Raw genomic sequence first — 13,046 nt, 5'->3', positions numbered from 1 at the left:
AGCTCTGGACCTGTGCTGCCAGATGGGTCCAGGTTAAAAAGAGCCCTATATTTCTTCAGATTTATTAACCTGGTTCAGACTTGATGATCTTGATTCCAACCTTAATGATTCTGTGATTCTATGATTCTTATCTCACTGATCTCAGATGCCTTCTAAGAAGTTGCTGTATCAAATAGGAACAAAAATACAAGGATCTGGACAAATACATTGGGTTGTGAACAATCAGATGCAAGGGAGACAGGGCTTCTCCAAGACATTGATGCAGACAGGATAATTACCCCTGAAACAAACTTCTGAGAGATGATCAGCACTGACATCAGCCTGGTTTGTGCTTTAATGAGAGTGACCTGTGGTTACTGAGTTAGCTGTGGGGACTGAAGTGTGGTGTTTCTGCTGAAGAAATGTCCAGTGAGCTGAGTCAAACCAATTCTCCCAGGACAGGGTCTTCACACTATGAAAATCTTTGCTTTTTGATGGCTTTGTGTGGGTGTCCCTCCCTCCTTCCCTCTCTGCCTCCCAGTCAGTGCACACACTCTGCATCCATCACCATGACAACTGTGTTGTTCCCTTTGGATCCATGGCTGTCCCTTTCTGTGGATTTCTGTGGAGAGGAGCGGGCACATGTGTAACACCACTAACAGCAGCATGGGATGTTCAGGCACAGGACAGGATGATCTCTGGCCAAACACCTGCCACTTTTTATACTCACTGTAATTCTTCAAGACTTTTACCAGTTCTGTAATCCCTTCACGTACCTGCCTTGGAGTCACTTATTAAGAGATCTTTGTGTAGATCTCCTGTATGGAGCAAGGTCATGGAGGGATGATTTTCACAGTACTGCTACAAAAAAAGACAGCAGACAAGGGATGCATTTCAAAGCACCTGAAAAGGCCACAGCTTTACTCTTTAATTCAGTGTGTGTGGCTCAGCTTTGAGCTGGCTCCCTGACTCCTCATTGCTGTTGCTCTCATCTGCACTTGGCTGTGGGGCTGGTTATACGAGCTGGCACCTCACAGGAGCTGCTCCAGCAGTGACATATCCATGGGGACTGAGTATTTCAGTCCCCATGGCTGGCTAAAAGTTAACTGCATCTTTGCCAGCTCAGTAATTAATGTCATCAATGTAATGTCATTAATGTAATGTTGCCCCTTCTACCCAAAATAAGTTCACCAAGAGAAACCCAGGAATCTGGTCCCATAGGACAAAATTTGTGCTACATGGAACAGCTTTTCAGAACCTGATCCATAAAGGATGTGGAGTCCTGCACTTAATGTCTGTTACATTAATGAATTTAGAACTTGGTGTGAGACAGGCTCTTTACTCCTTGAAATAAACTCTATACACACTAAATTCAGCTTCTTCTTTGAAGATTGTGACTGTTCCTGGGACATACATTTGGGCAGGCCTATGTGTAACTTCTCTTAGAAGGCTCAGGGACAAATTAAATAGCTCATCCAATTTAAGATTTCAAAATAATGCTCTCCCAATCTGCAGAGAAATGTCAGATTGCATGAGATGTTTTTCTATTCTTATTTATAAAGGAAAAAAAAAAACCTGGTTGAAGTTATTACACATTAATAGAATTAAGTTTCCATGTAAACATTTGTAAATGTAAACACACTTTAACTATTCTGGTTTAGTTTAAACCACTGAGGAAGCGGATTAAATCCAGCCGCATGAAAAATCTCCTAATATGGAAAAAATTGTTAATGAGAAATAACTATTGCTCTTTTAGTGCTAGAATTCACATCTTGTTTTTTTTTTTTTTTTCCATCAGCTCTTTGTCTGTGTAGGATCTTTCTTTTCTTTTACTTGTACATATTCTACTGCTTTCAAGTACTCCTGACCACAACTAGGTCCTTGCTGTGCTAGGGGTGCATCTTCCTTGGTTGAAGGGAAAGAAGAAGGGGAAGCTCTCCACGGGGTGAAATGATTTCCTTGGCAGAGTGGTTCAGTGGGAGAGTGAGGACCAAGACCTCAGTCTCCATCCAAAGTGCCATTATCCCACAGGGTCAGTTGGGATGTGAGGGTCTGCTTGGTTATGCATTTCAGAGTGAAAAAGAAAGCAACAAACAGCTATGAACACATACAGGTTACGTGAGAAGGCCAAGGGGGGAATAGGCCCAGGGCTGTGCATCAGCCCGCCTTTGCTCCATTGGAAATAGGGCTCCACTGAGATAGATCAGTCCTGAATTCTTGACTCTCATCTAACCCCTGGATTTCTGAGTCCCTGGGCATTTTCTGCACTAATTCAGCATTTGGCAGACCTGCTTCTTCAAAGGAGCTGCCCATAACCATTCCAGGCTGGAGCATTTTCTGTCCCAAGAGAAGAAAAGGGAAATAATTAACTGAAGAGCTCTGCCAGCTTGTGTCCTGCAAGAAGCTGAGAGAGTGTGTTCTGAGGAGGTGACAGCAGGGCTTTGGTGTGTGTCTTCTGCACTGTATGGGCAGAAAGGAGGGGTAAAGCTCATGGCTGTGAGTGGTTAGTGGGTCCTTGGCCTCACACAGCCAGACCAGATTTGCATGGTGTATCTGATGGCATTTGCCACCTTGACCACCCATCCCTTTCTGCTGTTCCCAAAGTGTTTGCCCTGCTCTGAGTCGCAGCAGCAATTGGGCTCAGACCCCCCTGCCACTGGGCTCAACCCATCCAAATGACACCTGGCCAAGTGGTTCTGGGGTAAAATGCTTCACAGTCATTTCCTGACTTTTATAAGGACACACTTCAGGAGTATGAGGTACAGGTGGTGTCAGATTAGAGAGGTTTTGGCTTTTCTTCTGCCAAACCCAGCAGCAGCAGTCACTGGTAATTATATTTTGTGCAGGGAGATAACCTGTGTCTGGAGAAGGTTTGAACTGAGTCTAGAAGAGGGACAAAAGAACCAAGATTGGGTGGGGGGAGAAAGGGAGCAGAGGGTAATTTTCAGTGAAGTGCAAGCTCTGGGGGAGGAATCAAAAACTGCTGCTGTGGTCTTTGTTGTTGTCATTCTGGTTATTATAAACATGCAGCAGCACAGAAGTTGTCAGAGTTGCCTCCTGCCTTTCCCAATGGCACATCCCGTGCCACGCTGGCCAGGGAAGTGCCGTGGGCCTGTGCCAGACTGCTGGAGCTGCCTCCCTTCCAGCACCCCCCAGTGCCTCTGGACAGCAGCTGCCAGGCACAGGCTGGCTGCAGGAGAGCAGCGTGCTCAAGCTGGGAAACAGATTTGTGGCCAGAAAGCAGAGGAATCATGGAAACATAGAATGGTTTGGGTTGGAAGGGACTTTAAAGATCATCCATTTCCAACCCCCTGCCATGGGCAAGGACATCTTCCACTTTCTCAGGTTGCACAGTGCCCCATCCAACCTGGCCTGGAACACTGCCAGGGATGAGGCAGCCACAGCTGCTCTGGGCAACCTGTGTCGATGCCTAACCACCCTCACAGTAAATAATTTCTTCCTAGCTTCCAGTCTAAACCTACTCTCATTTTAATGCTATTCCCCCTTTGTCCTGTCCCTACACAACCTTTTAAAGCATTGGGTAGAGGATGTTTCCCCCGCTGCAGATGTTTTCAGGGACTCAGCACAAAGAAGAGCAGCACAGCCAAATGGGGACACCAGGAGAGGAGCCAGCCATGTCCCCTGAGACCCACCTTGGGGACACATCCTTGCAGCTGGTTGCTTTCACTGTTGTGTCTTCTGCCAGAGGTGCTGTGCTGCCCTCCAGGGCAAGAGAGGTACAACCAAAACGTCACACACAACCCATCTTCCAAATGTGCCTTTAGAGAGTGTGGCTTCCATTAAATGTAATCACTCAATTTTGAATCAAGGGCAGTTTCTCATGCCATTATTTGCTCTCTCCACTGGCCCAAAAGAGAGAGAGAATGAGAGAAGCTCCATGAGGGCAGCTGCTAATAAAGGGGTGCCCCCAAATGAGGGAATGTGTCACTGCATCTAGGTCAGAGTAGTCAGATTAAAGTCACTTCCATGGTTGTCCCTTGGTTTTGTTTATATTTTTTGAACTGGGCTTCTAATAAGCGAGTTAACCAAATTATTATAAGCAGCTGCATCTATCAGCAGCTGCATCTCTCAGCAGCAGGCAAGGATATATCTACTGCATTTGAAAGCTCTCTAATGAAGCTTTGAAGTCCAGCTCATTCCAGATTCATGCAGTGAAGGATCTGTAGCCATCGTGGCACTTCTCCGCTGACTTCTGAAGATGTGAGACTTGAAAGTAAATAGAAACTCAAATATGGATACTAAGGTGATATTTCAAAAACCTACAGCTGACTGACACAGGGTTTTATTTGTATGTTTCAAGGGCTTTGTTTTCTTTTTCTTACCACACTATGCCTTCACAGTCCATATTTGTATTTAATCATAGGCTGCTTTTCACAGTGTTGTCAGAGAACCAGTTTCCCCACTCTGCCTCAGTCCCACATTCAAGAAAACTGGATGAACCTAAAAAAAGATAAAATCATAAGAGTAACATGCAGAAAATCAACAAAAAGGTTTCGCTCAGTGGATCCTCCCCAGCTTGAGGCTCAAATTCCATTTTCTGTAGCAGCCTGAGACATGATGCCAGGTTAAATAACTCAGAATTAAATGGCATGGCATGCTGAGATGGTGGATATTGCTGGGTTTTAGAGCCACACACAGTCCTGTTACACTGCTTCTCTGTGGTGCTTCCAGTTCACCTACACATATTAGACAGACTAATTCTGCAGTAAACGCTTGTAAAATGTGTGAAGCCACACATGTGGTCCATGGGGAACCTAATTGCACCCTCCAACACTCCTAAAAAACCCTAACCCTAACAGCAAAACCAAAAGGTATTGAGCAAGCTGTGATTTTCCAGCCTCTGGAAGGGTGTGTACATTGAATTTATCTTGCAGCTGTGTAGTCCCTGCTGAATTACTGTTTCTTCTTGATCTGTACTAAAGATAGTGACAGAGCAGGTATGAGTGTGAGTAATAGGTAGGTTGGCATCACAGTATTTGGGTTCTTTGTCAATGGCTTTCTTCTCTTTGTTCAGTGTCTTTCCTTCTGTTGGTGTCAGGATATTTTTAGTTCTTCAAGTAGTAGTATCTTCTGCATCAAGAAAAAAGATGAAACCCACTTTCAATGTATCGTGTTAAGAAAGTGTGTGTATGTATGTGTACATAACCTATCTGTAGTGGTTAACCTTGAGGTTGCTGTGTCTTGATCAGCTTTATTTGAATTCACTACAAAAAATTAACATGGAAAGGAAGATCAGAATTAAGAATAAACAGAGAAATGGCTGTTCTCAAAACCTTTTCCCCATCTCAAATTAATATTTTCATGCAATGTCCTTTGGGTCGTGACTCTGTTGTGGATTTATCCCCCACAGATTATCTTCAGGAAGATCAGCGATGTCAAGAAGGAGGAAGAGGAGCGCCTGCGCCAGAAGAATGAGGTGACGCTGAGCATCCCTGTGGACCACCCTGTGCGGAAACTCTTCCAGAAATTCAAGCAGCAAAAGGAGATGCGCAATCAAGGCTCGACCCACATCGACCCCGAGCGGAACCAGCTGCAGGTGGAAAGCAGGAGCGTGCAGAACGGGGCCTCCATCACAGGCACCAGCGTGGTCACCGTGTCCCAGATCACGCCCATCCAGACCACCCTGGCCTACATGAAAACCAGCGAGGCCGTGAAGCAGAACAACCGCGACGTGATGGAGCTCAAGCCAAACGGAAACGGAGACCAGAAATGCCTCAAAGTGAACAGCCCCATGCGGATGAAAAACGGGAACGGGAAAGGCTGGCTTCGGCTGAAGAACACCATGGGCACCCACGAGGAGAAGAAGGAGGACTGGAACAACGTCACAAAGGCCGAGTCCATGGGGTTGCTGTCCGACGACCCCAAGTCCAATGACTCGGAGAACGGTGTAAATAAAAACCCACTGAGGAAAACAGACTCTTGTGACAGTGGAATAACAAAAAGTGACCTTCGCTTGGATAAAGCTGGTGAGACTCGCAGCCCCCTGGAACACAGCCCCATCCAGGCGGATGCTAGGTGTCCTTTCTACCCCATTCCTGAGCAGGCCTTACAAACCACGCTGCAGGAAGTCAAGCACGAACTCAAAGAAGATATCCAGCTGCTAAGCAGTAGGATGGCTGCCCTTGAGAAGCAGGTGGCAGAAATTTTAAAAATATTGTCTGAAAAGAACGTATCTCAGCTCTCTTCCCCCAAGTCTCATTTATCACCCCAGTCCCCTCCCCAGATACCCTGTCAGGATATTTTTAGTGTTTCAAGGCCTGCATCACCTGAATCTGAAAAAGATGAAATCCACTTTTAGCATATACCTATGTGTATATATGTATACAGTATATATGCAGAGGTGTATATATACCTTTATACATATATATATATATATATATATATAAATGTGTGTGTATACGGTAAATATATATACATATATATTTTCACTTGCATCCAATATGACTTGAAGACACCAAGGATTTTGATATGTAAATATTGCATGTCCAGCTGGATTCTGGCCTGCCAAAGAAAGCAATTATTAACATAGATATTGCTTGTATAATATGCAGTTGACTGCATGCACACTTTACATTTATTTATAATCTCTATTATGTAATAAAAGAATGACTTTTGTTTAACAAAGGCAATGTACTATTTAAAGAATCAGGGTCTAACCTGCCAATATTGCCATGACAGTTTTGATCTCAGGCTGGGTGAAATGAGCTTTTATTTCCTCACTGTCTTTTCTGCTGAGTTAAACAGTAGATTAATATGACGTGAAGGACATGTTCAGACTCCTGTTAGCATTGTTTCCTGGTATCATTCCATGACAATATACTGTATATTTGGTGATGAATTCCCCTACTCCTCCTAAAGGGAGGGTTCAGATCAGTGGGCAGGGAAGGGCACCGTGCCTGGTGCTAGGATGGATCACTGGAATTTATTTGTGTGGGTATTGTGCATGCACAGCCTTTTATTTCAAGTATCCTCCTGCTCTTTTAACATCGTAAGTAAGAAATAATAGTAATAAGAATAATAACAATGATGATTTATGTAACAAAATGAAACTAACAGAAACTCTCTCAGTTGCACTCCCTGAGTGTTTGGGGGTAACTTCTTTCTTGAAAGCCTCCTTTTACTGATGCCATTTTTACTGAACTGTTAGAGTAACATTATGTAAATTCTCTTTGCAGCACTCAGTGGTGGTGTCTGGTTCTGTCAGTATCTTCATTAGTATGTCCCATTTTTGTGGGGGTGAGGTTGCTCTCCCACTGTCCCCCCTATTGCCCCTGGCAGAAAGACTTTGCACGAGGTCCGAGCAAGGAAGAGAACACTCGTAGTTCAGTTTCTTGGGAACCACATGAGCAGGTTTGAAAGCCTGAAGTTAAAAGGCTGCAGTAAATCCCCCTCCATTCTCTGTCATGAGGACATTTATCAGTCTGCAGCTGCCGTTAGAAAGAAAGAAAATAACTGGTCAGGATGTAATTCGCTTTAGTCCAAGGTGCCTGGATGATAACGTGTGGGTGGGAGAGTGGTGGGTGGGATGGAGCCCTTCCTGGAGTGCTGCTCGTGCCTTGGGCTCGTGGAGGGTTTCAGTGCATGGAGGGGCCACGTTTCAGGAGCAGGCTTGCAGTGCCCACAGGTCCCCACATGTACTGAGTCCCTCAGGTCGGTGTCAGAGGATCTGTCCCTCCTCTTAGCTGACTCCCATTGGCATCTCCCAGCCTTGGGCTGTGCTCAGACCCCCTCTCCACCTCCTGTGCTGGAGCTGCTGGCTTTGCAGGGCTGCATCAGGGCAGGCTTTGCACTCGTTCTTGTTTGATCTCATTTGGAGCTGGATTTTGGACACTGCCCCTGAGTGTGGTGAGGGTTTTTACCTCTCAAGTTGCACTGGTTTGAATCCAGGTACACAGGATGCATAAGCAGAAATTGCCATTGCAGCTTCAGAGATGTTACCTGGTGTAGTTTGAGGCCAGCCCAGCAGAACACAGTGGCTCCTTCAGAGAAGGATCCCCCCCTGGCTCCAGCTTAAATGACCTCTTGTATAAAGATCCTGTGTTTTCAAAAGTGCCTGGAGTAAAACATGTATGTACCACAAGGCATCACTATCAGGTATATCAAATACATGGGTATAATTAGTGAGCATTCTAAACACACACCAGTATTAAATCAATTTTTTTAACATTAGAAAACTAGACTAAATGAAATCACTTCCTGAAAAACTAACAATATCCCTAAAACTCAAACAAACCATCACTTGGAGTAGTGGCAATTAGGAATCTACATCTTAGAGTGAACATATCTTTGACTGTGAAATCCAAACCCATAGAGCTCCAAAAGCTCATAAGAAAGCCAGAGAAGTCATTGCTTCTTTTGTGCCTCAACTCATGGAGGCTTTTTGGGAGATGATAGTTTTTTCTGTCCCGTTTCTGCCCTTTCTTTAGGAAAAAAGCCACAGTAGGGGACAGCTCTTCCCAAAGCCTGGTGATCAGGCCACCCGCTCATTTTAGTTCTCCGCAGCTGCAGTTGCCTCTGTCAAAATTTTCAGCTGTAATTTGCAGCTGCTGTTCTGACACAAGTGCAAATCCATGACTCTGCAGCCATGGTTTGGACTGCAAAAACAACCCGCACCTGCAAAACAACAGGACCTCCCATTCCTGTGATAAGTCCCACCCTGGGACTCTGAAAGAATGGGAGGGGTTATGGGGTTAGGGAGTTACAGGGTTGCTGCAGGAGTCTGCACACGCCTTGTGGGTACAGTTTAAGTGCCAAGATGTCAAGTGTTGAATGTTCTTGCCTGACTTGGTCTGCTGGTTAAGACAGACACACAGCCACTGCCCAGGGCTGCCTGGTGAATAGCTGAGCCACACAGGCTCAGTCTGGGGGCCAGACTTTGTTAAAATTCCTGGAATATAAGAACCTGCCATGAAATGATGCTGTAAAAGACACAGCAGGATAATGGGGGTTGGCTTTGTTAGAAAGCTTTAGCCTTAATGGCATTCCTCTGCCTTTGTGACAGACTTGCTTTTCTTTCTCTATGACTGATATTAATTCTAGGTAGAAGTGCATGGCATGCAAAGGGATCTCTGTTTAGGTTTATCTTGCAAGTCAGGTGTAACTTTGTGCCACTTTACAATGAGAGAATGTGTTAACAGGAGTAGTCTGACCTTGGAAATCATTTGGGCAGGCCCAGAATGTCTATTGCAGTTCAAGCACAGCTTAAGTGGTTCAAATGTGTAATGGCTAAATATTGTAAAATACCAAGTTCATGAGACAAGTACAGTGTCTCCACGTCTGTTTCTAGTGCTGCTCTGACTCTGATATTCCAGCACTGTCCATTGCAAGTACAGTGGAACCAGCCTGTACCTTGCACAAAGCAGTGGTGTGATGGATGCCCTGCAGGCACAGCCTGTGGATGGGCTGTCCCAGGCTCTGTGTGCTGGGGGAGGCCCAGTGTGTGGGGTTGGCTATGGCTGGTGCAATTCTGAAGGACTCTGTCTCCAAAATCCATGTTGGGAGCATTACATGTTGCTTCATGGAGTTGTCAGCAGTTCGTCTCCCGTCCCCTCGCGCTGTGCATGATGTGATGAGTGACTGGGGCTTTCCTTCTCTGTTAAAAAGCATGATTCACAGTCCTGTAGTTCAGGCTGGACTGAAAGCAACCAGCTGTAGTCATTAAGTGCAATAAGGACACCAAGGTGTCACTTCCACCCAGGCCAGTGCTCAAGCAGTGACACACCATGAGGAGGGAGCTCTTGGCTGCATGCTTTCCTTTCCTTTCTTGTAAGAACTCAAAACCTGTACAGATGTTCCTGCCAGATGCTGGGAACAGCATCCTTAGCACCCTACCCTGTGCTTTGTGTGTCCAAAGCATTTTACCTGCACATGAGTGGATTTTATCTTTCTGGACTTTGGAATAGAAATAAAATGCGTCCAGAAAATGTGTACAGAAAAGTAAACACTTCCCAAAGCAAATGAACTAGAGTACTTTTAATAGCTTTTTTTGTGTAATGTTGCATATAAGACATAGAACAGCACTTCAGGATAATTACTAAAAAAATAATATTGTTGTAGTGAGGACTCAGTTCTTCTGAATTTGTATTTGTAAATTTTTTTTTTTTCCTGTCTTTGCCAGGGCACAGGGGTTAGAGCAGAGCTGATTCTGGAAGTGAACTACTTTAGCTTTGTCCATTTTTCTTTTCTGTATTCTGCAGAAGTAGCACAACTATAGGGGCTTGGTGCTGCACCAAAGTTTGGGCTCATTGCTAGCCTCAAGTTCATTCTTCATTTAGCACCACATGCAGAGTAACCCTGTTGCACAGGTGTGAAGGTTGAATCTGATAATCAGAGAGGACTTTCATACGTATTTTGAATCCCAGGACAGTTTCAGAGGGCTGGAAGCTGCAGAAAAAAATGCACTCTTTGCAAAGCCAAGAGCAGTTGCTCTGGAAGTAACTGAGACCGTTCCACAGATGTCATCATTGCCTGGGTCAGAAAACAGATGTGCTCATGAAATAGCTTAGAGGCTTTTGGGGGAAAAGATGTCCTGAACTGGAAGGGAAAAAAAAAAAAAAAAAAAAAAGGGCAAAGGTTTAATATGGAATTTGGGAGTGAGGACATAGAGGGATATATTGTGAGAAATTTACACTGTTTTTTACTTGGATTTTGAGCATTTAGAAAACCCAAGCCTATCTTTTTGGATGTCAGAATTGGACAGATTGTCTCTTAAAATAAACACTTTTTCCCTAAGTGAGGTGGTGTCAAAGTGATACCTGTTTTATTTTTTTTAAAAAATGGTTTTCAAATAACATTTTCCTTCAGAGGAGGGTTTGAATGGGCTTTGTTAACATTGCTCTTAATAGGCTATAGGGGGAAAAGTTTGATCCATCTAGATTTCCACATCTGGGAATATTTTTTATAATTCTCCCTTAATTTTTTTGGGTGCAAGCAGATAACACAATCTCTACGTGTTTTATTTGGTTTAATATGCTATGGTGCATTTCCAAATTAAATATGTTCTTAAAGCAAAGTGCTGAATGGAGCTAAAACTGACAAAAAGTCCACATTTCTTCTGGCAGAGAAGCAGTGAATGTTCTTACTGACATAAAGAATATTGTGCAAAGATCAGTGCTGTGATATCTAACAAATGACAAACTAAAATCATCCTTACTGAGGGTGCATTTAGTCAGGCAGAAAATTGACCTTGTAGTGCACAGTGGGACAAGAAGGCACATATTGATTTTGTATGCTCAAATAGCAGAAGCATTTGAAAAGGGCTTGACCAGGCCATGCTGAATAAATTGTATTTATTTTTTATATTATGTTAATCAGCCCTCTGATTTATGGCACGTGGAACCTCAGGAAGCTGAGGCAGTATTCACACAAACCTTTTTATCCTTTTATTCTGTTTTCTGTAAAGCAGATAAGTTATTTGCTTTGTTATTTTCTTCTCAGAGATGCAAGCTTGTTTGGCCCACTGTCTGAGACTACTGGTGTGCACCAACTCTGTGTCTGGCTGTCTGCCATGAATACATCAATTAGCCTTAATTAAAAGCCCTATAAAAAGGATTTTGCACTAGGTTGGGCTCAGCCCTCCCTGCTCCAGGACAGGATGAGGCTGGCAGACTTTTCTGGGGTGACAGCTGTGGGACAGGGAAAGTCCATTAAAGGATACTCACATATATGCTGTTAGGGGAAAATGTGGGCTTCAGGAGAGCCAAAACTCTTCCAGTATCCCAAAAACCCATTGGAAAGGGGCATAGAGATCTAAACTATGTAGCATCAGTGTATGGACTCTGTATTTGCAGCTGGCCCTGCTATGAACGGAGGGGGTTGGACCAAGTGATTTCCAGAAAGTCCCAAGCTCTGTTTTATCATTTGGTGATTCTGTAGATTTTAATAGCACAAACAGGAGGTAAAATTTGAAGGTTTTTAGTTATGTCATATTTTTTTCTGGTTTTCAGTTTAAATGCCATGCGGAGGAGCATGTTGCCAATTTTCAAGATAATAGCTGTGAGAGCCAATAGTCATCAAACAGACAGCAGAGAAATCTGGCATATTCTAAAACTATTGCATATAAATAAATTAAGCATTTTGTCGGGCATCAGCTAAAATCCACACTTGGTGCCAAACACTGAGAATAATGTCTCGGTGACTATGCAGTTTCTGGAAGCAGTGGGCTGATATGGATACATCAACAACACCCACACCCTCTTCCAGCCTCTTCCCCAGTCCAGTGAAAGGTGATTACAATGTCTGAAAATACCATCAAGATATCAATAGCATTTGAGCTGGTTTTCAGTGCTGCCCTGGCAGACGTGCACATCCAAGGCTGTAGGAAATGTGCAGGTTTCTCATTAGTGGCTGGATCTGGAGGTGATTTTCATCCCTCTGGATTCTCATCCCTCTGGATTCAGCCTGCTCCTCTCACGGTGTGTGAACACCATTGATGAAAACGCCTGGGCTTGTCCAAAGGATCTGGGCACATCCATGGGGTCTGGGCACATTCCTAGGGTCTGCCCAAGCCCTGTTCCCAGGCTTATTCCCTGCTTGTCCAGGCACATTCAAAGGTTTACACCTGGCTCTAATATTAGATGTTTTCCCAGACTCTGTAACCTCCTCGATCTCTATGATGGCTCACAGGGTTACTCACAAAGTCCTTTCCAATCAGTGGCTTAGCAACAAGTCTCCAAATTAAACAGGAATAACAGGGCAAGGCTTCTGCCATTCTCAGGGCATTATTTTATTAAACAAACCTTCGATTTTATTATTTTATTTTATTTTATTTTATTTTATTTTATTTTATTTTATTTTATTTATTTTTGGCCCTTTTGTACACTCTTGAGCAGCACAGTGTTCCATAGAATGGCAGGGACTGGGTGTTTGTGGGTTTCAGTGAGCCATTTTGAGAAGGGGAACTCGAGTGAGACACCAGTTTTGCCATGTGTGTGACCATTCCTACTCCAGTTACACTTTGGGTGAACTTCAGCCCTAGCAGCAATTTGAACCAGTGCCATGTAGTGATAGTAAAAATTCTCTGTATTTCCTCAGGCAAACCTAGGGCT

General features: G+C 44.1%; 1 protein-coding gene across 1 annotated transcript in view; it reads left to right on the top strand.

Annotated features, from left to right (window-relative positions):
* Positions 1–7,073, top strand: part of KCNH5 (potassium voltage-gated channel subfamily H member 5) — a 148,945-nt gene extending 141,872 nt beyond the window's left edge. The window contains exon 11 of the mRNA XM_068192164.1: positions 5,351–7,073. Within this exon, the coding sequence (XP_068048265.1) occupies positions 5,351–6,298 (948 nt within the window). The 3' untranslated portion in view covers positions 6,299–7,073. The remainder of the gene's footprint in view (positions 1–5,350) is intronic.
* Positions 7,074–13,046: the final 5,973 nt, after the last annotated feature.

This window comes from Anomalospiza imberbis, chromosome 6, assembly GCF_031753505.1.
Source record: "Anomalospiza imberbis isolate Cuckoo-Finch-1a 21T00152 chromosome 6, ASM3175350v1, whole genome shotgun sequence".
Classification (NCBI taxonomy): Eukaryota; Metazoa; Chordata; class Aves; order Passeriformes; family Viduidae; genus Anomalospiza; species Anomalospiza imberbis.
The sequence above is the reverse complement of the archived record's forward strand: the minus strand, read 5'-3'. Positions and strand labels throughout refer to the sequence as shown.